The sequence below is a fragment of the Abramis brama genome (genome assembly GCF_963993115.1).
Source record: "Abramis brama genome assembly, chromosome: 17".
Lineage (NCBI taxonomy): Eukaryota > Metazoa > Chordata > Actinopteri > Cypriniformes > Leuciscidae > Abramis > Abramis brama.
In genome coordinates, this window is record NC_139979.1 from 15,569,443 (window position 1) to 15,595,832 (window position 26,390).

Consider the following 26,390-nt stretch of genomic DNA (forward strand, 5'->3'; position numbering starts at 1 on the left):
ATGGATAGATCAGCATATTAGAATAATTTCTGAAGAATCATGTGACCCTGAAGACTGGAGTAATGATGCTAAAAAAAAAATGCTTTGCCATCACAGCAATAAATTACATTTTAAAATATATTAAAATAAAAAAGAGTTAATGCAGATAAATGCAGCTTTTGTGAGCATTAGACACTTTATTAAAAAAAACATTTTACCAAAAATATTACCAACCCCAAACTTTTGAACAGTAGGGTGTGTGTCTATACACAGTATAATATATATGCTTACACAAATGTGTGATCTTAAATATCGATAAAACTTTGATTGAGCAAAGACATAGAGAAAAGAGAGCGTGAGATACATAAAGGCAGAGAGAAGGAGTGGGAGGATGGAAAAAAACTGAAATTGCTTGTGGTGGAATCTGAAAGGGCTTTTGAGGTGGAGAATCTGAACCCAACAACCTGGCATGTCTGCAGTGTGTTCAGTGAATCAGTCTTAACTTTTGACAAGAAGCAGCACTCTCCATCTATCCAGAATGTCCCTCCCCTACCAGCCGAGGGGGAGTCCCGCTGTAGCAGGGTAATACCATGTGTCTGTGTAGGGACCAATCTTCATCATATCACCATCATCTTCACTTGAACCCTAAAACTCAAAAGGCCAGACCACATTATTTCAGATGAGATTAGAATCTGGAATACCCCTCACAGATTAAACAGGGCAGTGCAGCCTACACTTAAACTTCATGCCAAAACAAAATCTATTAGAACTAAATGTTTACATTTTCTGAAGAAAATGCGATTGGTGTTTGCCTGTGCCACGTACAGTGCTGAGGTGTTTTGCCATGCATTCTGAGTGTTTTCATAGCTATATGGTTGCTGTGTTGTTCTTGGTGCTGCAAAAGAGTAGATTCCTGTACCTGTGATCTGCAACTTTTAGATATGGCTCAGGTTTCTCTTTCAACGCAATTCTATTTGATCTTTTGCCCACTTTTTCATCTACTAGAAAGGCTTTCATGTTGACCAGCAATTTTATGCAATGTCATAACTGGTTTGTCAGGGTGTGATTTTAATATTACAGGTCAATATTAAGATTAGAGGTAGAGTTAGAGCTTTTGTCAAGAGTTTGATTATCTTGTTCAATTTAAGACCATTCGAATATGTTATCTCCATCAAGCAGTTTTAATAAATATATAAAATATATTTTTTTAATATAAGATTTGCAGGTAATCTTGTATTTAATAAATCTTTATTTTATTTCTTTATTTTTCATTTCATATTAGAATCAAGCAGCATAAATAAATAACCTGACAAATCTTTTATTTAATAAACTTTTTTTTGTTGTTGAAATTTTTCATGTTCTATAGAATGATCTGAACTAATGCAAATGTGCTCTTTGGCATTAGAGATGATTTGCATGTGTGTGTGAGCCCCGGTCCCGCTCTTCCACTAAAGCTTTGTTTCCAGTCTCCACAGTGTGAGTCCAGCCCTGCTGATCCCCTCAACACCCTCGCTAACAGCCAATCAATATATCATGAGCCACACAAACACGCCACACCATACTTACAGGGAAATGAGGAGTGTGTGTGTGTGTGCCCCTCCCCTGCAGCTCTAATACAGGGTTTTAATGAAGACTCCAGGGGGGTCGGCTACCTGTCACTCTGAATCGATCTGCCCTCCTCCAGACTGACAGCTTCACCAACCTACCATCCACCTGTCTTAAGTGTGTGTGTGCCAACGTGAGAGTGTTAATAACATCCTCATGAAAGCTTGATATATATATATATATATATATATATATAGAATATACGTACACACGCATTTATATATATATATGTGTGTGTGTGTGCTATAGATTTCACAAATAATTATACATAATTATATGTATTATATATTTATTAAATATATATTATAGTTATAATCAATATCCTCCGATTACATATGTCCTCTCTGTGTGTGTGTATGTGGTCAAGCCTTTCTTACTATCTCTTAGTAATTGTCAAAACAATAAATAGTGTGTGTGTGTGTGGGGAGGTACGTTTATGTGCATGTATGCCCATGCATGCTCAGCTTTGCTTTCGACAATCGAAGACAAATTAGAAGGGTGATGGAGGAAGACAGAGAAAGAGCAGCCGTGTCAGTGTGCATGTGTGCGAGTGCGCCTCTGCACCGAAATGTCACAACATGGATCGATGGGGCTTAACGAGGACCGTGGGCCTGATGTGGTCAGAATCCCCCAAAATGACCTGAATCCGTCCCCGAGCTCAATCTCATAACTGAAGCTCAATGCAGTGGGGACCTTGACCAGAATACCCCCCCCCCATAAACATATTAGGGTACTTGATGGTATTAGACAGTAAGGACACCTGGCACATCAACGCTTTCTGAACTTTACAAAGGGGGAGTCCCTCGGCCTCATCCTGAGTCGCAGCAACAAACACAAGCTTCAAGAGAAAAACACTTCTGACGCTTATACACTGAGGTGAACAGAAAAACGACACTTCCACTCAAATAATCAGAAGGTTTTTTTATGATTTCAAAGTGCTGAACAGAGCCTCCAGTGAACCAAAGAGAAAAAAAACTAAACAAACCAAGAGACATTGAAAAACATGTTTTTTTTTGTTGTTTTTTCATGTTTCTTTTCCAAAAAACAATGCACAACTTGTACCACAAGATTTGAAAAAGCTATCAGATAAAAACACTTCAAAATATTAGTTTTGTATTGTGTATATATATATTTATATATTTATATAATTTGTACTTTCTCATCTGTTCAAACTGCTGCCATATGATAAAGTAAGCGAGAACGCCCAGTCAGTACGTGTGTTCAAGCCCTTGTTGAGCCGGCAGTCTTTGCAAAATAAATACAAGCACAGGCGAGAAGGAGAAAACCATGCATATAATCCGTTTTTACTTTTTTTTTGTACATATAAAAGACATTTTTGCAACAATGTCCTCCATATTAATAAATGGCGAAGACAGTATAAACATACAAAAATGAGCATGAATGCGGAATGTTTCATTCCTTCCATCCTCTCTCTGCACCTGCATCTCACCGGCCTTCTCTTATCCTCCTCCTCTTCCTGTTTTTTTAAGTGCTCAAAGCCCAATTCTATTCTTTTTAGTCTGTTATCCTAATGCTAAAATCCCTTGGTTTTTTCATAATAATAATAATAATAATAATAATAAAAACTAAAGTAATTTCAAGTCTGTGGAACTTCGTCATTAAAAAGTTAGTGCGCAGACTGGGCTAAATCATCTCAATTGAAACCGTTACCTTACAAGGCGAGTCTTAGTATTAAAATAATTTAGAGTTTGAAATAGGACTGGAACAAACACACACACTCCCTCGTTCTCTCCTCTCTTTCTCGTCGTTTACAATAGCACTTAGTAAATTGCACTTGTTTGCAGGTTTTGGGGGTGCGATCAACTGTGATTCTGGACATTAATGCACTCTGTCGTTCTGTCTTTTTGGCGAAAGCCTCCCTCAGAGACACTCCTACATGTTTTCACACACACATCCACTTCGTTTCTGCCAACGACAGTTGATATGTCATAATCTGGCATCTGAAGCTGGCGTTTTGGATCCGTGCGTATGTGTGAAAGGACAGTTCGCGTGCTCTTGTGTGTCTGTGAGTGTATGTTTGTGATGAACACAACTGCTGTCATAGAGGTGGATTGTGGTGGAACTTTTGGACCGCCTGCAAAGGAGCCGTAAAGTGTGCGTCCTCACACGCACGCACACACTTACACACATTCTCACATCGTAATACTTCTCCTGACGTGGCACACTGAGCTATGGGCATCGCTCTCATTCCCAGTGCGTGTTATGTCAGATAAGCTCAAACCCTGCCTCGTATCTACACTATCAGGCGCAGAGCAGAGATTAAAAGCGCTTATATGATTGGTTTCTCCTCAGACACGTTTGCTTCCTGTGAGGATTTGGGGACTCATGGGAAATCGAGTTCAGTATCACTGTTAGCTACTGGCTCTGTCCCTTCCCAGGGTGAGTTTATAGCCGCTGTGGGCGTGTCTGAGTGAGCTTGTGGGCGTGTCAGTGGTCTGCAAAAGTGGGCGTGGATATCAATAGGGCAAGGTGTCCAGAAACCTATCGATGAGTGGCGGGGGTGAGACCAGGTCCTCAAGCTTCAGGTAGAAGATCCTCTGTAAGCCTTGCGTACGCTGAGATCGAAGCTCCGCCCTCAAGCCCAGAACAGCTCCCACTGGGGGTGTGGCCTTGCCAGTTGAAGCCACACCTCCTGCGCAAACCGAGCTCAGATGATCTCGCAGGCAGCAGATTAGTTTGGATTGCAGTTCCTCAACTTTTTTGGGCTCCTTCAGACCAGGACATTGTTCTAAAATGAGAGGAAAGAGCGAGAAAGAGGTTGAGTACTTTTAAGCTGATTTAAGTTCAAGTTTAAAATGTCACTACATCTGCACTACTGGGAGAAAAGAAACATCCCATAAAGACACACGACTTACTCTTTCACTTTGTATTACAGTAGCAATATCTGTCGTTGGTTTAGGAATTTAGAACCATTTTTTATTCAGATCCGGTCCCATTTTTGAAAAAGTACTGAATCTTATCTGAATTTAGATCACTGATGCTGATGAATCACTAAACATACTGAGTGCCTAGTGCAGTTCAAATCATGAACAAATGACATAGTCTATATATATATATAATTACATACTACATTCAATTAAATTTATATTAAATATTATTAATAACTATTTTCTTATGATTTTCATCCCTAATCAGCAGTCTAGTGTGACTCTCTATCACACTTCAAACAACTCTGAGTGTAAGTGCCCACGGTATGGCTTTAGAACAGAGGAAGTGCAAAGGGTGCTGGCTTGCTTTGGATATATCTATGCGTGTGTGTATGTGTGTTCCAAATCTATGTCTAGAGCTGCTCCATTGTCACTGCATTCAGCTTATGTGCTCTCTCACTCTCGCTGTTTTTTTCCCTTGCTTTCACTGTCTCTCCCTCTTTCCTGGGGGATGATCGATGGCACTCTTTCACCACAGACACTTTTAGAGGGTCGATAGACTGAGTGGAGGAGTGGAGAGAGGGAGAGAGAGAGAGAGAGAGAGAGAAAGAGAGAGAGAGAGAGAAAGGTAGGGACTACAGCTCTGCTGAGTAGCACTCAATTCCTCTACAGAGTTAAGTGCTGCTCCATAGGGGCTAATACACACACACACACACATTCCTCTGTAGATTGTGGCAGAGAAAAGGGAGGTGAAGATTGGGCGCTGGGTGGGTGACTAAGTAAATTGATTAACATATATACACATATAAATCTTTTTAATTTTTAAATCATTAGTTTCATTTTCTTGCGTTTTCTTTAATGTCAACATGAGAGCAAAATGGTTTCTATTTACTTTCTATTTACTTTCTTGTTTTTATTGTGAATTATTCTTTGGTGCATGTTATTCCAGATTCAAAAAAATCTTTTATTTTTTACTTTAATCAAAGTGTATTATCTTGCATTTCCTCTGAAACGATTCTGCTTTTCCATTAGCGTCACTTTTTTCCTCATTAAATATGCAGATTCAATGCTGCATTACAGAAGTAATAGAAAGCGATAATGTAATTGATTATCTTTTTTAGATTTCACATTGTTTAAATGTTTTACGTACATTAGCATGTTTCCATTCAAGCTGTGACTTTACTTTATGTGAGAAATCTGATATATCAGCATTATATTTTCTTCTCTGAGCGAATTATTCATTCACATGACATTGAATTTATGTGAAAATCTGAATATCGCAATATAAAAAACAGTGTTTCTATCCTGTGTAATATTTTCTTCTCTAAGAGAATTATTCAGCCATGACTAGCTGAGTTTCATGCGAAAATACTGGATATTGCAAAAAAAGAAAGAAAGTGAATTAAGCAATGTTTCTATCCCATGCAATATTTTCTTATTGACTTTTTTGAAACACATCTATGAATTTATTTATTTTATAAATGTGTTTCCATCATAATAATAGTAAATTTAAAAAATGGATCCACTTCAATTAAGCGTTAAAGTTGATGGTAACACTTTATTTTAAGGTGACGTAGTTACAAGTTACTACATATAGTAATAACAGTAAATTATGCATAATTACAAGTAACTAACCCTAAACCAAACCCAAAACCTAACTGTAACTCTATAGTAAGTACATGTAGTTAATATTACTTAGTACTTATTAAGTACAATGTGACTATGTCACCTTAAAAACGTTTTTTATGAACATTTTTTAATTTGATTTGATTCTTTGTGTTTCCATCCAGCACTTTTTATGCAGTATTCCAATTCTTTTTAATGCTTGCCAGAATGTGCCCATGTTTCTGTGTGTGTGGTGAGAGGTGTGTTGGTCTGTATATAGGTCGACCTGCTGTTTAGCCTCTGTGTTAATAATGCATGGTAAGACTCGAGCACCTGCTGACCCAAACACACACACTGTCCTACTTTGTCAACCAATAATCAACTAACTCCACCTGTGCTCATAGAGGAGAGGCACACAAACCTCACACCATCTCTGTGTCTCTGCTGTGTGTGATTAATGGGGGATTATTTCTGCTGTCCAGGTAAACCTAATCTCTGACAGCACCTGCCCCACACCTGTGATCACTGTGACGACTGCTAGCAGCCGGACAAAAGGGGTGTAAATATACAAAAACAAGGAAACGACAGGAAGTGAATGTGTGTGTGAAATGCATAGAGAGTGTGTTTCTGAGGTTGTGTGTTACCTGTGAGCAGCACTAGGGCACACAGGCAGGAGAACGCAGGCATGTCGAGGTTGAGACCCTGCAGGTGAGCGCTAAAGTCTCGGATGGAGTCCAGCCATTCTCCGAAGCCACGCAGACACTGTAGCCGGTGCAGGACCAGGCCCGTGCAAAACACGAACTTCTCGTCCGCCAGCAAAGACCTGAGCAAAAGAGAGAGAGAGAGAGAGGGGTTTAGATGAAGAACTGTTGTTATTTATACTGCTTCAAGGTGCTGTTTGAAGCCACGAGTTCAGTTGCCGCCTTTCATCTTTTAATTAATCGCCGTTCTCATTCCCTTCAGAACAGGTACCTGTTTCAATTTAGCAAACCTCTAATTCTGTACGTAGCCACACACGCTATCAGAAAGCACACACAGTCTCTGCTGTGACACACACACACACACGCTGATTATCACCTCTTTCTGATTCATGTGATGATGATCTGCGCTCCGATTGGCCGCTGAATCTGCGTTTAAGACATACTGCACGGAAACAATTACCATAGCGACAAATGAAAGCCAGTACAGGGAAGAGCACATCAAAGATAGGAATGGACCTAATTATGCCAAGCTTTCCCAATTAAAGCTTTTAAAACATTCCTGAGATTATACTCTTTATTTCTCTCTCTCTCTCTCTCTCTCTCTCTCTCTCTCTCAGCTCTGTCCTTTTTATATCTTCATGGTCTCACTGTATTCTCAGGAAGAACATTTGTGTGTAATTGCAGCGAAACACCCAAATACTCGCTCTCCACTCATCCATCGCTCTCTTCTTCTTTTTCTTCTCCTTCTCCATCCACTCATCCTCTCTCTCTTTTGGTCTGTCTTCAGCCCTTCGCTCTCAACCCTGCAATTTAGGAAGAAAAACTTCCTCTCTTTTTTCCAGTAGAGTGCTGGCTTCTGCTGCGTGAACTGTTCTTCATTAGTCTGCACGAAAACACACACTTGTATAGACGAGGAGAGGAGGAGTAATGGGAAGAGGATGAAGGGAAAAACGGCGAGGAGGAATATTTGAGAGTCATCTTCCGAGTTGCTTTTGAAACCCAGTGGGGTAAATAATCCAAATGTGTGCTTCATTAATGCAGTCTAATGGTTTTACGCCACTGCACTTGAATGCATATGTACAGAACCCTCAAACAAGCTGCTGGTGATGTGATAGTGGAAAGTGAGCATCACTTTGCCTTGCCTATTCATTCCAGTACAGCACTTGACGTGAGTACTATGAAGGGCTCTACGCTCTTGTATGTGGGCGTCTGGAATACCCTACATGAAGATGTACATCACGGAAAGCTACCTTGATAACAGCAGCAAAATTTATGCTTAAAGCTCTTAAAGAAACTATATTTTTAATACAATTATTGTTAGTTTGTTTATACATATTTATTTTTGACAACCATTTTTTGGGTGAACTATACCTTTAAGATTGATATAGCAAATAAAATTGCCTCTTTGTGTCTTATATTCAAACTTTCAAAGTTCAAACAAAAACATTTGATTCAAAGTGACAGTAAAGATTTTGACATTGTTTATAAAAAATTATATTTCAAATCAATGCTGCTCTTTTGAACATTCTATTCGTCAAAGAATCCTGAAAAAAAAAGTATCATGGTTTTCACAAAAATATTAAACAGGACATCTGTTTTTAACATTGATAATAATGAGAAATGTTGCTTTAAAATGAATCATGAGAATCCACCACCCAGGATCACATGATCATAAACAGCGAAATTACTTTCTTGGATGTATCCTTCACTAACAGGGCCCTTTATGAAGGGTTCAAAAATGCAGTTTGCAATCAGTCTATTATCTACAGTGGCATAGAGAAAGAGGGAAAACAGGAAGTGAGCAAACACAGACCGAGTGAAAGCTCCTCATTATTACAAAACAAAATTAACAACAGCACCCTTGAGGACGGAAATGCACACATTCCTTTTAAATTTGCGTCAGAGCAAGTCGATCTCTTTGCCATCCATTCATTCATTAGCCTCAATGCGGCCGTGTGGTGTGATATGTGCATGTGTGCATTAGTGAGCCACATCAGATTCCATTCTCTGGTGTGTGTTTTAGTGGTGTAGTCTATTTTCAAAACATGTGAGAACTGTGACCGTTTGTGAGCGGAAAATGTGCAAGTTCGCCCATATTGTGAAGTCGCCACACATTGTGAGCGCGTATCTTGTAAGTTTTTCGAGTGTCCATGACGTAAGCCCGGATGAATCCCCCCACTTAAATGAGTCAGAACCCAAGTCTGCAGCTCCCTACTGAGGCTGTGACGCCACCACCCACTGCCCTCCCTCCCCGCACCTGCTCCTACACCATCAGAGAGGGAGAAAGAAACACAGAAAGAGCACCAGAGATAGTTCAACAGGGAGCAGCTGAGCTGAGACAAAAAATCCACTTCCTGTTAAAGCAACATCAGAATGTCACTGAGTCACTGAGACACATCCAAACACGCACACTTCTACTTAAAGTCAAGCAACAACAGGTTACTTCTAGTCTGGATTCAAACTGTCTCATTCAAACTTAATAATATGCAAGAGTTTGGGGAATGTAAGTAAGCATCAAACAGAGCTGTTTCTGCCACACTTAATGTCATGGGAGGTGCAGGTGGTTAAAGGTGGTTCACCCAAAAATGAAAATTCTGTCATTAATTACCCTCATGTCGTTCCAAACCCATACGACTTTCGTTCGTCTTCGGAACACAAATGAAGATCTTTTTGATCTTCTTTCTGTCCCTCCATAGACGGCTACACAACTACCGCTAAACAGAAGTTTAACCGTACTTGCTTGATGCGCGAGAACAAGCCTCTTTGCAGAAACGTGCTGCGTAACACACGAGAATGAAGAATGATGCATTGCACGCCAAACAAACATGCTTGAGTTTCCGTTTACCACAACTGATGTGTGAGTTGATGAATGATTATATGTGAATAAAGCCTAAATTCAATCTGTTCATCAAGCGATCGTGTCTCTTCAGAAAAATTTGGACTAAACCACTCAATTCATATGGATTAGTTTTACGATCTCTTTATGAACTTTTTGAAGCGTCAAAGTGATAGTTAGTTACGTAGCTGTCTATGGAGGGACAAAAAGCTCTCAGATTTCATCAAAAAGATCTTCATTTGTGTTCCGAAGATGAACGAAAGTCTTGCGTGTTTTTAATGATCATTAATGACAGAATTTTTATTTTTGGGTGAACTAACCCTTTAAGCCAGGCTGTTAACCAATAAACTTAAATAAGTGAATTCCACAGGATCTTCCACACAGTGTCCATAGTAACCTTACAGTGCTGAATAGAGAGCAAGAACACACACTCACGCTCACACACACACACTCATTGTTGCATCGAAAGTCACAATGTAACTAGTAGCGACTGCAGCATATTACACAATATAAATCCTGACAGTGCCTGTGAATGAATTTTTTCACAGTCATTATGAAACTTTACACCTCGATCTAATTTCTAAACCAGAAAGAAAATCCTAAGAGACTTCTATAACATCATTAATAGCAAGTCATAGAAAAGTCTGTCATAGTCTGACAGTTGCTATGAGATATTATGAGTGTAAAGTCAGAGCGTAATTGCTAACTAACGTTTCCACCCACAGCTGTACCCATTCTGAACAGAACTGAAAATGACTAATTAGGATATTATCACAGGCTTTATTCTCTATATTATATTATACAGAGTATTTGCAAGTGGGCTGGGCAATATAGCAAATATTAATGATATATTGGTGTTAAAATGTAATATTAAGCAACATTGTGAATAATTTGATGATTCTGATGCACTATTTGGCATCTCGGATTCAACTTTAGTAGCAAAAAGGCGATTTTGTTCCTGTGAATCAGTTCAAACTGTTTGTTTCAGAACAATGACATTAAATGTAATTCGTCCTCATATTTGTTTAGTGAACAATAGTAAAGAAACTAGATTTTTTTATTGCAGTTTACCTCTTGCATTATACATTTTGAATCTACTGAAAAAAATAGCCTTTTAAGCAATATTAGTTAAATGCATAAATATTGAGATATATAAAGAATATAATCAGAGTCAGAAAAATACTGAGACTTGTTTATTTATTTATTTTGCTATATTACCCAGCTCTATTGTTATGGATGTCTTAGTTGAAGATTGTGTACGTTTGAAGTCAGAGTCATACACTGGAAGTCTACATTAGAAGTCTGTGCGATGTGAGATCTGTGTGTGTCTGCATGTACCTGTTGGCGAGACGAAGCACAAAAAGCTCAAGGAAGGCAGAGTCAATGAGCAGGTTCTGGTCACTGTGGTGAAGCTCAGAGAATCCAGGCAGCCGTTCGGCCCAACAGCGCGTCACCTCCATGGAGCCGGTTAGCACTCTGTAGAACATCTGGATCTGCTGAGACTCAGATAGACCCACTGGCTCCACCGCACTGAACTACAGGAAGAGAGAGAGAGAAATAAAAATTCCACACTAATCACAATTACTAATTTTCGTGTGATACCAATGGATGGTGAACCCTCTGATTCATTACAACCACTATATAATGAACTAATCTTTGCATTTTTAACCATTTAGGGGAAGATGCTGGGTCTTACCCATCATCAGTGACCATCTTTCTCATAGTTCTAAATGACTATCCTCTTCAGTGTGGTTTTGTTTTTGTACATTTTTATAAATTCAAAATAGATGACAAAAGCGTGTCTACAACATTTACTGTCATTTATTGCAGTACACAAAAGTAAAAATCTTTTTAACTGATTGGGAAAATAAAATGTAATAAAATCAAATTAAATACCAATCAGGAATGGTTATATTGTTGTTTGAAAAAGTAATTTAATAATTCATGCATCCAATGGTTAAACAATGATTTGTGAAAATTAGCCTTAATTGATGCAAGTATTTCCCCACACTCAGCTACCTGACTGTAGTCTAGTTCTCGTGGTGTAGATTGGGAATAGGCCCGCACTACTGCGTTCAGCAGGCTGAGGGGAGGTGATGGGGGCGAGGGCTCTGGCTGCAGGGGACTCTTTGGTTTAGACGGCAAGCGGCCTCTCCTCCCCTTAAGGTTGTCTGTGCGCACCACTGTGTCAAACACACAAACAAACACACAGTTTAGACAATGAACACAGTTTAAACATCTAAATAATTATCATTCAAATCATATAATACAATTCCACACCTATACTTCATAACACATCTTTTTTAGCAGTTTTTAACAAAACTTCAGAAGTTTCTCTCAATCCTTTTTCTATTTCTCTCAACAATGCTTGGCTGACCAGTAGGGGGCAGTTGAAAGCTGCACGATTGCAGGTCTTGGAGGGAACTGGGTGAGCGAACGTGAGATTTAATAAGAACAATGCATGTCTGTCCTAATCACCGGCCGAGGTGGTTAGGATGATCTAACGTGTGATCTTTTTAAATAACATGGTATTACCATGTTATTGGTATAATACCATGGTGCATGGTATTCATGCTTAAATTCTACAAGAATTAAATTTCCCCGTGAACACGTGTGCTTGTGACTGTCCTGTGTGTTGTGTTATTACCGGTTCTGAAGCTGCTGATATGCTGTGATTGCAGAGGCGAAGCACTGCCGGTAAACACCTCCATTAGTTTAATTCATGCATTCATACTAAGCAACCAAACCAGCTATGCCCTGAATTTGTATTAATCCACGCTGCTTCTTGAGCGTAGTGTGTGCATCTGCGGGTTTTAAGTCATTAAGATAAAGAGTGTCTATCTCCTCTGCATCAGTCTCTAACCAGAGGTCCAGCCGAGGTCATATACACCAGGGCCTATTGTGTGATACTTGTCTTGAGTGGCTTGGCCAGACACATATTATAGGTGTGTGCGTGTGTGTGTGTTCGATACCTTCTTTCACCATGCCTACACTGAGACACTTCTGGAAGCGGCAGTACTGGCAGCGATTTCTTCTCCTTTTGTCCACAGGGCAGTTTTTACTGGCCAAACACACGTACTTTGCATTCTTCTGCACCGTCCTCTGCAGCCACCGACAATAAAAAGAGAAAAAGGAAGGATAAGAAAACAATAAGCTAACAAGTCTAAACATTTCATTTATTTAATTTGATCCCGTTTTTGGCTAAGAATTAAAAAAGAAGCTTGCAGGTCAGATTTTAATTACAATGTGAAAAAGCTCTGGCTCCATCAGGATAATTAGATAAAAATTAATTTCCCAACATGCCTTGCCTGCAGGAGGGACAATTTTATTAGCGCAAGCCACTGACAATGAAGATCAGTGCAAAGCGTGCTGAGGCCGCTCCCGCGAGACATCCCGGGCCGCGTGATAAAATTGTTTGTGAAACTCGCGGGTCAGCTCACGGCACCTCGGGGTTTTGGCGAATCGTGCCTCTGCAATAACCCCCCCCGGAGTTGTTTTCTCCTCGGCTGGATATGCACGATTATTACTGACCTTATTAAAACAAAATAAAAATGATCTGCGAGCACTCCCGCCGCTAAAAACAGTAGAAAAGAGGAAAAAGACTGAATAAGCTTCAGGTTCAGACATCAAATGCACGTGCTACTGCTAAGCCAAAAGATTAAGCACTTGCGTGAGACCAGTAAGTTCTGCGGTAATTAATGTAATATCCAAAACAAACAAAAACAATGCTTTAACAAGCTACAACTGCAGTCAATTTAATAGTACTAAAGCGTAGATCAACAATTCTGGTTTCATTGTGCAGTTATTCAATTAGCAAGGCTGCTAGTAGTTAAACTGAAGTGGGAAACATAGCCTTCATGATATGGTCATCTATGAATTCCATAATCTTCTTTTTAAAACAGTTTAAAAACAGTTTAATACTAATATCTTTGTATATCAAGTGACTAGCGGCTAATGGCTAGTGGCCCACTCAAGTTTTTTGTCATGTATTTTTCAGTTTAGTCTCACTTTCATTTTTGGTTTTTATTAAAAAAAACACTTTCAATAAAAACTATAAAGAAACATCATAAAATACGCAGCTGTTTCCAACAGGTGTAAACGAAATCAACTAAACCACCTGCTTTTCCCAGGAAGCTGGAATTTTACCGTCAGGTGAAGCTAAAACACTCACCCACACGTTATCCATGTGATTTGCACGGTTTCTTATATTTCACTTAAATTGAACACAAAACCACAGCAGCATAGTAGAGTGGACTAATCTCCCAGTGGGCAAGCAAATGCTCTTGTTTGCTAGGGGAGTCTATACTCAGTTACAGCTAAATTCACACTGATTCAGTAAGACTTGATTAAAATACAACCTGTGGAGCACATCATCTCGAAAACACCCTGGGCTTAGTCAGAAAAAAGCACCCACCTAGTCGTTTCCCTCTGAACCACATGCACGAGTTATGTGAGTGCAAAACCGGATCAGACTGTGACAGATTCTGTTCTGTCACAGTCCTCAAAACAAAGGTTTTATTGCTGCAGGAGCTCGCTAGATGAATAGACATCTCATGATGTTCATAAAATAAGATAAACGGCTGTACATATGACGGCCATTAAGTGACTGAAACCTCTTCTGTGTGTACGTGCATGTGTATTTGTGTTTATTTATGCTCTAAACGATGTCACAGTGCAAAATTGTCACGGTTACAATAGGTTTCCGACTTTTTTTTCAATGGTAAAAAGGATATCTGAGGTTATTGTAACTTACGACCACACATATATCAAGTTCTCCCAACAAACTAATGGCAAAAAGGCTTGAAAAACATACACTACAGTCCTTTTAATATAAAGATCCCAAAATAGGCTTTTCACGGCAATGCCATAGAAGAACCATTTTTTCTTAACATAAAGAACATTATAATAATCAGAAGAACCCTTTTCCACTATAAAGAACCTAAAAAGGTGTTAAAGGTTCTTCATGGAACCATAGATTCCAATAAAGATTCCAATAAAGAATTAAGAGTCTATGACAAGTGAAAAACTAAAAACCTACTGCTATTGTCTAACTCCCATCATTCTCTCATGCAAGCACACAAATATACAAACGCACACACACAGAGCTGTGGTCCAGTGCACAGCAGGGTCCGTAGGGTTGGAAAAGACAAGCAGTTGAGGATTCATGACATGTAACATGTGCTAATGGCTCTGTCGTGCATTAAAACCCCTTAGGGAACCTATATCCCCCTCTCTTCGTCCTCTCCTCCCCTAATCAGAGATGATCAGACTATCTTCTCTCGCCCTCTCCTCTGGGTGTGTAATTAGACGTGTGTGTATGGCTGTTCAATAAGAGAGGTGGAACTGGGTCATCATTAATTGGTTAAGTATGTGTGTCTGCGTGTATTGCTCACTTAGACTGTATTATAAAATGACTACGTCTGTGAATCGAGCACATTTTAGTGTGTTTATTTTTCAGCACTTTATAAATGCCATAATACTGGCACAAATGCACATCTTTGTCGAAACTGTTTTAACAAATGCAAAGCTTAAAGGAAAGTGCTGCAGATGACTTTTAATTCAGTTCCTAGCAGTTAAGAGCTGTTACACTTTTATTCCAGTGAAGTGGGTTGAATGTGGAGGTTTTGTGAATGAGCGAGCCTGTGCTGACCCTCCATTAGGTAAATATTCAGAATAAATATTCTCACTCGGAGCACGTTATGAGTCACAGAGCAAATTACAAACCAAATAAATGGTGTGAAATTAAGGGATGTGAGCGAGTGAGCAAGATAGAGAGAAAAGATTTTGCCAATCATTTGCTGTTTTTCATTGTGAAACACTCTTTTCATTGTGTTTGTATTCAGATGTAAAGTAGAACCTTAAGTGAAATGATTTAGTGGCTGTTAATGAACAAAACTAAAGCCAGGGGAAAAATCTGAATAATTTTAGTGGATAAATGCATCCACATACCATTAGACTTTTATTTTAAGAACTAATGTACTAGAAATCAATGTGCATAAATATCACAATAAACCCTATTGTATAAAAACACATTTATGAGAATTTTTCTAAAAAGAGAGTTTGACAAAAGCTATACACTGTCGAACAAAACACCGGCTTGCATTAAAATTCACCAGCTAATATTTATATTGTGAGTTAATGAGTTGCCTGAGATAATTAAATGGTGAGTGTGTTTTGCGAGTTAGGGGTGACGAGTGTGTGAATGCATAAAAAATAAGTATGCTGATCGTCTAAGACTTGCCAATGTGCATATGTCATTGTTTGTGGATGTCATGTGTGTGTGTGTGTGTGTGTGTGTGTGTGTGTGTGTGTGTGCCAGTGTTGCAGTAATAGCTACAAAGCCTCAGGCTTACCAACCCCTGCTTTTATTAATTACTAAATAAAAACTAATTGTGAAACTAATTGAAAAGAGGCATAATTTATTTCTGCACCAGACCACAGGCCATTTTCAATTATTTCAGCTCTGCCACTCTCGCTCCTTCACTTTCACTGTCAGTCTTTCAGCACGGTTGAAGTCTTCTCACGGTTTCTGTAATATTAACCTAAGTAAATTAAAAATAATACTTATCCCAAATATGTGAAATAAATGTTCAATGTAACTGTTCAATTAAATCCCTATCAAAACGTTCTATGCTACAGACTATCCTCAGTCTCTGTGTGTGTGTGTGTGTGTGTTTCTGGCTACAGCTCCAAGCTGCTGTATTTTAAGTGCGCGCCGCTGTCACACCTCTAACTGGTCACCGAGGGAAACGACCCTCACAGACGCCGTGGCAACCGCCGCTCAGACGATTTGTGAGAGCACTCAAAGACATGCACACACACATTCACACTCAGTACACACAAGCCAATGCTTTCATGAAAAGGCTGAGCAAACCTGTCACAGTTGTGTCTCTGAAACTGAAACTAAACAATCTTTCGGATTTTGTGCTTACATTTTCTGTACAGCTTCAAATGCTTCTTGTATGTCATATAGACCGTAACCCCCAACCCCCTCTTCAAAACGAAACAACAAATACACACACAGCTCACCGAAGAATCGCTATTCACATGGTGGGCTTTAACCTTGTTTCAAACGCCTGCGGAGTGCGTTACAATGGTTGGTTAACCCTGAGCCTCACACTCAGAGAATGAGGTGCGATCGGTGTAGAGCCGCGTGAGGCTCTTCAGCCAAGAGCTCCTTTCAAACCAAGAACAAAACTAATGACCACTAATGAATACACAATTAACAAACACTACCCTGGCCACACTGACACATAAGAGACACAAAAAACGGACACACACTGTACAATAAAGAGCAAGTACAGCCCTCTTACACTCCATTTAATGACAGACACACTCAAATACACAATGAGACATGCTATTCAAATCAAGCACACACTGAGGAACACGTATCAATCAACATAAACTGCAAACACCCACTTCAGCTTCTACAATACTACAACCATATGCAACACAAAGAAAAAAAGTAAAGCATTATGGGAAATCCAAATGAGAGATTTCCTAACTGGTAAGTATTTCCTGTCAGTTTCTATTGACCTCAGCTTGGTTATTTCTTTCACTAGTTGAGTTTGTTTATCTGTGTTTTAAAGGGATAGTTCACCCAATTCACCCACTCAATTGTTTTTGTCCAAATAGTGATAGTCAGTGGGGTCTAAAGCAGTGGTTCTCAACCAAGGGCCCACTAGGAACCTCAGCAAACTTCCAAAGGGGTCACAGGAAAACTAAAAAGTTTTTAAATGGATAAATTATTATTCATAATTATATTAACTCTAAAAACTTCTTTTTTTTACCCCTCAATAACTACCAATCTTGAAACTTCTGGAATAAAAAAATAGATCTTGGTTAATTAATTTAATTGATTAATAATCTCAGTTTCAGTTAATAAAACAAGTTTGAAAGCAAGCTGTTTTGTCATAATAACAGCAGAAATACAGAAAATATCTTAGAACCACTGGTCTAAAACAACATCAGACTCTACTCAATTTCATTGTATGAACAATTTTTTTTTTTTTTTTTCAAAATATGAAAAAAGATATGTTCCAAGAAAACATATTTTGTGTTCCAAGAAAAAAAAAGGGGAGTTTTACAGGTTTTCAACAGCCTGAGGGTGCTACTATACCTATATAACTATACCTTTAAAGGCCCGAGTACACGTGAGTCACTTATTTTGCAGTGGAATCCTCCTATTTGCATTAAACATAACTTCTTGTATGATTCTTTCAGTGAAAGTGTGTGTCAATAAGGATTATTATCCATTTGCAAATGGCATACTGGTGTAAATAGTAGTGACAATGATGGAACTTGGGTGCGTCTGAATCTGATCTGGTTGAGGGTTATTATAAGAAAATGAAAGACCTCTGTCCAGCAGAGATACTGAATTCTTACCTTAAAAAAGCCTTTGCAGCCCTCACAGGTGCGCACACCATAATGCTGACAGGCTGCGTTGTCTCCGCACACCGCACAGGTACCCTCTCCGGAGCTGCTGCGATTGGGCGGCGATGGCAAACTCTCTCCCAGAAGTTGCGGGCACGGGCCCATGCCCAGAGAGCGGAACGCCAGGCCTCCCGGCTTACCCATGTTCAGCGGGTACATGTGTGAGTGCGAGTGCGTATGGGAGTGCACGTGTGAGTGTGTGTGTGTGTCCAGGCTGGGTGGCACATGTGAAGACGAAGAGGAGGACGAAGGAGAGCGTTCAGGGCGCAGCGGAAGACCGATGGAGGTGTCGTAGCCGCTGGTGGATGGTGGGGCCGTCTGCTCGTAGAAATGAGGGAAGCGAGGGCTCTTCAATGGGCCTTCAATCAAGCAGGGCTGGGGCACAGGGGGAAGACTGTGTTCATCCCACAAGAAAGAGCTGCTGGGTGGCCCGGGGTGAAGCGGCGTGGGGGGCGTTGAAGGGGGCGACTGCTTAAAGTACATGGAGCTTCCAGCTATTGCTTCGTCGGATGCTGCCATGGGTGGGTAAGGCTCCACCTCCTTCTTGATGATAGGGCGTTGAGGAGGGAGTTGATACAGACAGGAGGGTTTCGGCTCGAAGCCGCCCTCCACAAACACATTAAAACTGGGCAGGGACGTAGTGGCGGCGGCCGCCGAGATCTCCCCCCCACCGAGCTCACACTTCGCGTAGTCTGTCGCCATGAGGTCAGCGCTGTAGTCACCATGGTAACCAAAGGACTGGGCGGAGTAGCTGGACCCATGAGGTGCAGGGCCGTACTGGGCCTGAACGCAGGGCATGTCTATACAGACGGGGAGAGAGAAACGAGAAACAGACTTAATGTCTATCATATTGCCTTTTGGATTAATTTTGTCTTCAGGTGTGCAGAGGATGTGATGTCAAACATGGCATTTTGAGTACTATTCTGTTAGTACCAAGTTAGTAGATAAACCATTCCTGGAAACATGGGTTAGGCCGTGAGCTGGTGGGCACACATGCAAAAATGAAAAAATAAATGCCTCATTCATGGCCTGGATTCTCACTTGTTACAAAAAGCAGAATAATTATTTTATTTTATTTTTAGACTTATTTACTTACACTTATGTTGTATGGTTTTCTCAGTGGAGCCAAAAGTTATTACAAGTCCATACTATTTTTTATTTTTCTACATACAATGAAAGTTACTGAGGCTGACATGACATCTCCACTGAAGAAATTCATGCGGGTTTGTAACAACATAAGGGTGAGTAAATGATTACAGAATGAACTATTTCATTAATAATGCCAATTAATAAAATATTTCCTTAATCTCAGCATTTTTTTTCTGGATTTGAATGTCATGCCACTCTTGTGAGCAAACACTGTCCAACCCAAGGAGCACACATATTACCTCAGGAATCATTCTTTGATTATCCATCAACAGTCTTTATATTTCCTCCACTTGGGATAATAATAAATGCATAGATGTAAACATAAAAAACTGCACAAAACAATATGCACGTCGTGGTCAGACAGAAAACGAGGAGTTTAGTCACTTGCTTTCAAAACATAACGCCTACAAGTGTTAATCAAACGCTTTTAGATAAATATTCATCGTTTATTAAATAAATGTGCACCAAGCACCTGTTGAAATAAAATGATCTTATTAAAACCCACGAGGAACTCCCTTGTTTCTGTTAATTAGTAGGCTGTATCCTGAGCCAGCTTTGCGCTCCAGGAAAACCATACTGCCAGCGCGCGCTCTCAAAGTTATATAACCTACAACTGTGCGCCTTGACACAGCTGTTTAAGTGCGTCTGTGCAGAGTTACCTGAGTCCGTGAGGAGATGTGTGTGCGTGTCCTTTGTTTGCTTATTTTCCCTAGGTGGGGAAGTGTAAACAGACACGACGTCGGATTGACGCTGTCGTGTAGTGACTCCGTAATCCTTGTGTCTCCAACACGTCATGTGTGTTTAGTAAAATCAGGAGGCTTATCAATTATGAACGCCTCTTTACCTGTGATGACTCGGACCGGTACGTGTGCGCGCGTTCCATTGCCTACGTAGGCCAATACACAAACGCATGGCATACAGCATCATGGATAACAGTGAGTTTAATGCCAGTAGACATTTCTGTCACACCACTGGTTTCAAATGATACTGAATTGCACATCAACAGACAGAGCTTACCTAAAATCTTTTTTTTTTTTTTTTTTACTTTCCTTTGAGAATTGATTGCCTAAGTTTTGTTTACTTTTATGCTATTTATGCAAATTAATAGTGAACTTCATTGTTATCCTCCTACATGGGCCTATTAATTCTAGTAATAATAACTTATGTTGCTATATTATTTTTCTCCATGTATGCTTCAATTTTAAATTCGTATGAACCTGCTGTTCATTGTAGCCTATTCAATTTGGATATCAATAGAGAGTAGGCTAATCGTTTGCAACTAAAATAAACGAGGAGGAAAAAAACTATTAAATGGTGTCCTACATGTTTCAGTGTAGCTACAAATCATTAAATGACTTTCAAGCGTTTAAAGTTAAAAGAATTTCTGTTACATGTTCTGTTAGGGTTTTCAATTGTGGTTGATCTCGCGCGCAACCCAAATGGTCTTTTAGCGCCCCTAGCGCACAGCTAACCATAAACTAACCTATATTAAAGACGTTTTAAACAAAATAGATGTTTGCTGTGCAAATCTATAATAACGTGATAAATGTTGCCAGTAGCCTACTTATGTTTTATCCATGTCATAGGCTACCCCAACTTATAATATCCCCAATTCGCAATTTAAGAGAAGAGGTTTACGTCAGAGGTGTTGAAGCGCGGGTGGGTGCGACCGGTGCGACCCCTTCATCATCATGGTCATGAATGGTTTGAGGTCAATCTTTCTCGCGCTGGATGGATCTTTGCAAAAACGAGTCAAACTTTCGTACACCACTTACATCACACAGAAAAACATATCTTTCAAAAGTGCAGTTGAGATATGAACATTTCCCTCCCAAGACAATTGTTTTACAGGGCCAGTAGGCTTGTCATCTCATTCTCGTTTTACACTTGCAATTAAAATAATAATAATATAGTTTTTACATATTCCCCAAAGTAAAAAAAAATTAAAAAAAATAAATAAACTTGCTTTTGAGTATTTTTGGTATTTGAAGATCGTGTTAAGCTCAAATTTGGCAGTTAGCCAAACAAGGGTTGGGTGTCTTTTTTGACACACTTAAGATCAGCTCAAATTATGTAAATCTATACAAATCCTTACACAAAAAACAGGACTTTACTTTCTGTCTGATTCTATCTCTTGTGTGTATCCGTTTATGGTTTTGTTTGTGCACGTGCAAACCCCAGAGCACGTCGATCCTCTACCTCACTTCCACATTCACCATGACACGGATCATAAAAATGAAAACGCAGCCAACATAACGTAAAAAAGTCAAAATATTTAAAAGGTCTAGACCACATAAAGTCATACTGAAACGATGCTTTACAGCTCTAGGTGAGTGAGTGAGTGAGTGTGTGTGTGTGTGTGTGTGTGTGTGTGTGCGTGCGTGCACCAGACAGAGAGCCTCACACAAATACACACGCAGGCTTATAGAAAGCGCTTTAGAGGGATGAAACAGTTTCTAACCTCGAGGTGTGCATTTTAGATGGACAAAATGCAGCTGTTCCAATAACTGTGATCGCTTGTTCATTGTCAGAGTGCCATAGATCTAACAAACAAAAAATCAACGACAAAATAAATAAATAAATGCACATGACACGCTAACCAGTTTGAATTTGCTCTTGAAGCAAACACGCATCAGTGGAACACATCAGGCAGCACAAATTGATTTGCGCAAACTTTCACTTTCTATGCACTAAGACAACATGGACAGCATTCTAACAGCAGCACACGAGGTTGTTATGACCATGAAGACAGTGTGTTGTGATACTACTGGGTACAAATATTAAATGAAAGCTACAATTCATTAATTGGAACACAAGTGAATGATGCTTTATCTGCCATATAAATGTCCAACCACCATCTGCGCGATTAATGTTTTTTAATAATTAAATGCAATTTGCTGAGGAATGTTGTACGGAGAAACGACAGTGCCATTAAAAATCAGTTATTGGTCCGGTTATTAGCATTTATGTCCGGGACAATTACAAACACAAACAAGCTCTCAAGAAAATAAATAAATAAATAGTTTAAACTACACCATATCAAAACTCTAAGCTATATGAACTGATTAGCATATTGCTTTACAGATACAGACAGACCAGAAAACTTTGTTTTATTACAATTTTAGCAGGTAGATACAAAAGTATATCCCTGAGATTTCCTGAAATGTCCATGTTTCCAAAGTAAGACAAACCAAAGTATAACAGCACGCTCATCGGCATATAGGGTAGGCCTATACAAAATTAATAAAAAATAAAATATAAAAAAACACACACAAAAATCTTACTTTACATTATGTAAATGTGATGTTCTTAAAACTAGAAATGTATTAGCTTAATATAAAAAGTTTAAATATGCAATACACATCAAGTAGCCTAGCCTATGTTTGGAAAAGCTCTCCAGAGTGGAGAGAGATTGTTTACAGAGACTGTGGTACCTGCTTGGCCTTTTGCTCGCTGAATCGTGCTCGGTGTCTCGGCTGGAGGCTGCACGCGTCTGGGGTTCGAGGCTGCTTCAGCGCACGCGGCGGGTGAGGGATCCGGGAGCCGGGACTCAGACCTGGGCTGCTGGCGCTCTTCCGAACCGCTGTCTGCAATCGGGAACACAGAATGCTTTAGTTCACTACGACAAAAAGTCACACACACAAACAGTGAACTGCAAAAATAATAGAGACACACTCAGACTTTTCGTATAGAGTAGATTACTTGAGTTAAACTTGTTTTAAAATGATTTATAGGCTACTTAGAATACAAGTGTGCAAGCCAATAAGCTACCAATACATCCTAAGTCTTAGCAACTACGTTTTTTGTTTTTGTTTTACAATAATCTAACCCCTTAAACAATTGGATGCAAAAAGAATTGAAGGAATTAAGTGCATTATGGGTTATACGAATTCGTTTACTGGTCATTTGTATATTTTTCTTAAATCAGAAAATCACACTAAACAGTCTCATGAAATGTTCAGTGTAGCCTATGTTAAAAGTAAAATACTCCTTAATTCTATTCACAAATACTAAAATATTAGGCTACTTAGACAAAGTTGTAGGCTACTCGTTTTAGCCTACAGAAATAATACAAATACAACTTTGACAACGATTCAATCGCAGCCTTTGGGAACAAACCAACATTAATCAAAAAAGAAAAAAACAAGTAGCCTACGAATAAAATTGTACAAAAACTGTCTTGTAGCACACTCGATGAAAAAAAAAAAAAAAACCCGACAAGTGAGAAAAAAAATGCATCGAAGACGTGAGGTAATAAACATTGTTTCAGCACAAAAGCACATTGTTTAAAAACTAAATCTCACACATGTCTATATATGCAATATATAAAGGAATATTTCATTTTTTCCTTCTGCTGCTGCATTCGAGCATGAAGATAGAACAGATCTGGGCGTCTAATAAAAGATCTTTCCATGCAGTTTTTTTTTTTGTTCCATTAGCTCAGAATAATAGCAACCTCAGTGACAGTTAGACAATATTCACCTGTGCACTCAACGAAGTCTGACTATCCCCGTCTTCGGTCAAATAAAACCCAAGCGCGCCACCGAAGAGTTTTTAAAAGCAACTAGCGCCCCCTCCCTGACAGAGGCGCGCTCACACAAAGCCAGCCCTCGAAATGAGCACGGTCTTTCTCGTCCCTAAAACTGCCAGAAACAAACCCTAGAAACATTCATCGTTTGGGAATATTAAAACTGTAGGCACTCATTTATGATTTAATTGACAACTGTAGTCAGGACAATGAAAATAGAATTTTGAGTGGCCTCATAAATAAGCTATTTTATTTCAAACACAGCCTATAGCCAACTACTATGAAGCTGGCAGCTTTCTGTAGACTTTATTATGTTTGTTTTTGAGTTCAACCATTTGTCCTTCTGAGGTTATGTGTGATTTTGACAGAGCGTGCAGGTCCGCTTGTGCCCCGGTAACCTAGAGAACCGCGAGAGAGCACTTAAGCACGCGCTTTGTAGAGGCGCTCCGTTCTGCGTTCAATAAGCGCGCGGGATCGAGGCTTTCCAGCAAACACACAAAGAAAGGGAGAGAGTGGAGATAAAGGGATGGGGGGAAAAAACAAGTACAGTAAATTAGCTTGGAGACGGGATTTGACACCCGATGGGGACAGAGACCTGAGGGAAAGAGACAGAGCATTTACCAGCCTCTGTCTAGGCTACTTCGTGACCTGATCTCGCGTGCTTTGGAATAAAACTTTAGTATACAACTCATTTGGATCACTGCTCTGATCAATGCAAGGCTATTGTCGTATCATATAACCTACCTCTTGGGGGCGGTTCTGTCACCACTCTCAATATTCTGGCATGTAGGCTACTACCAATGAAATAGATTGCCCACTATATTACCATTAACCTTTACTTTGTCATTAACGTTTATGAAGGTGTGCCCAAGTGTCATTGCAGCGCGTGCTTAGCTGATCTGAAATTCACACCACAAACAACAGTGAAAGAAAACACTTTTTAAAGCACAACAAGAGCGTGTTTCTTGGGTGTATCGGTGTCAATTCATAATTACCAAACATAAGATTGTAAACACCACAAAGATACTCCCAATATGCCCAGTCACATTGTATAAACTCAGTCATGTTGTTTGTTCAGAAAAGTCTCCTGACAGCAGGGAAACATGGCTTTACAAATATGTTGATATTTAGCACCTTAACTCTTGTGAGAACACGACCGAGTGCGATAATGGTAAATATAAAAGTTTAGTTTTTTGTGACGACATTATGACTGTTTATATTTGTTTACTGTTTCACTTTATTCGCGTTTGGTCCTTCCGTATTGCTTAAAGACAGAATGAATGAAGCTCGTGTAGTCATCTCACTGAGACGTGGCAAAGCAATATTGATGAGACTAGATCAAACAACTGAAATTATTCTTAACCCAGATACTACAAACAAATAAATAAACATTAGTAGCCTAGGCTACAATATTAAGTCACGCTTTTAAGAAACGCGGAGCGCGCGACACTCACTCCGTACTCGGGCGCATCTCACGAGACTCATACCGGCCCCGCGCGAGCTCACACAGCGGTTTCACCGAGGTGAGGAAGAGGCATCCCATTTCCATGACAACCTGAGAGAATATTATAAGCTACTTTTCGCAAATTAAATTCGGATTCACTCCGTCCATCTACAATGACATCGCTCGATCACAACACAGTTTATATTTACGCGGTGGGGATCGAACATTCAACAGGTCCGGGCAAGAAAGTTCTCTATAGCATAAAGCCATGCAGAAATATATGAATGGAGACCGCAATACAAATGACAAAAATCAGCCAAAGCATGTTGTCAATAATTTTACATTTCAATGCGTGGGCTACATCTGTGCGCTTTTTCTATAAAGCGTATTTAATTAAAATTCCCACTTACTTGATTTCTGTTGAGGTTCCGTCTTTACATATGTTTGTAAAGCCCTAATAATTCCTTGTGCATATCCAACAGAAATTTGTAAAAACTGAAAATAGTGGTTGGATGGAAGTTGGTTTTAAAGTCGCAAAAGTTGATGGATTTTTCATTAAAAATATTATTTGACTGATTTTCCTTTTAGCTAAGAAGAAAAAAGTACTCCGTGGTTCTGTCAGCTCCACTATAACAAGAGTCGGCGTTAGTAACGGAGAGGATGCGCTGAGCTTAAGTTGCAATGTGCCTTTGTTTATGTGGCGCGCGCTGAGCGAGAGAAAGTCTAATAGCACATTTAAGCGTCTGGCTGTACATAGAGAGCCTGGAATGCGTTACGTCAATGTGACGCCATGGGAGAGGTGACGTCGGCAGGCTGCACTGTAGCGCTCCCCCGGCCTCGCTTGTACAGTATACACATAAGCCGTACAGTCCATGCCAGGAGAGAGAGAGAGAGGAGAAGTTAATCTTCTGACTCTTTGTCAGAGGTTCTCTGAAATCAAACGGTAGGGCATGTTTCGATTAGGCTACTTACTAGTGGAAATTAGCGCAATAAAATGTAATTCGTGTCAGAATAACTCCAGAGCTGATGAAACTATTTTAAATGTCCTTATTTTGTTAGCTGGCACCGATTTATAAAACGAGTTGATTGATCATAGCAAAATGCACATAAGTGCAGGCCTCTTAGTTTTTTTCCCACGATATTAAATAATCACTGTAATCATACTGTTAGTGACAATACACGTTTATTATTATTAATATACGTGCGCGTGTGAACTTTTACC

At 39.6% G+C, this 26,390-nt stretch overlaps 1 protein-coding gene across 3 annotated transcripts; it reads right to left on the bottom strand.

The window, feature by feature from the left end:
• Window positions 1–2,490: 2,490 nt before the first annotated feature.
• nr4a3 (nuclear receptor subfamily 4, group A, member 3) lies at window positions 2,491–25,908 on the bottom strand. 3 transcript variants are annotated; one of them, XM_084088288.1, is made up of 9 exons: window positions 25,579–25,908; window positions 22,631–22,783; window positions 21,658–21,739; window positions 18,000–18,847; window positions 12,587–12,716; window positions 11,634–11,797; window positions 10,953–11,149; window positions 6,722–6,900; window positions 2,491–4,333 (listed from the first exon to the last, which is right to left on the bottom strand). In XM_084088288.1, the coding sequence occupies exons 3-9, from the start codon at window positions 21,719–21,721 to the stop codon at window positions 4,062–4,064; spliced, it is 1,854 nt and encodes a 617-aa protein (XP_083944414.1). In that variant the 5' UTR covers window positions 21,722–21,739; window positions 22,631–22,783; window positions 25,579–25,908; the 3' UTR covers window positions 2,491–4,061. The 3 variants fall into 3 exon arrangements, with proteins under 3 accessions (XP_083944414.1, XP_083944415.1, XP_083944416.1); XM_084088289.1 differs by lacking the exon at window positions 25,579–25,908 and adding an exon at window positions 23,679–23,816; XM_084088290.1 differs by lacking the exon at window positions 21,658–21,739 and having other exon boundaries at window positions 25,579–25,894.
• Window positions 25,909–26,390: the final 482 nt, after the last annotated feature.

Coding starts and splice junctions, on each gene's coding strand:
- nr4a3 (XM_084088288.1), bottom strand. CDS start 21,721: ATGAACAAGCGATCACAGTTATTGGAACAGCTGCATTTTGTCCATCTA. Junction 12,717..17,999: donor GCTGCAAAGGCTTTTTTAAG/GTAAGAATTCAG, acceptor CGGTGGCTGCAG/AGGACGGTGCAGAAGAATGC. Junction 11,798..12,586: donor TGTAGGCATGGTGAAAGAAG/GTATCGAACACA, acceptor TGTTTGACACAG/TGGTGCGCACAGACAACCTT.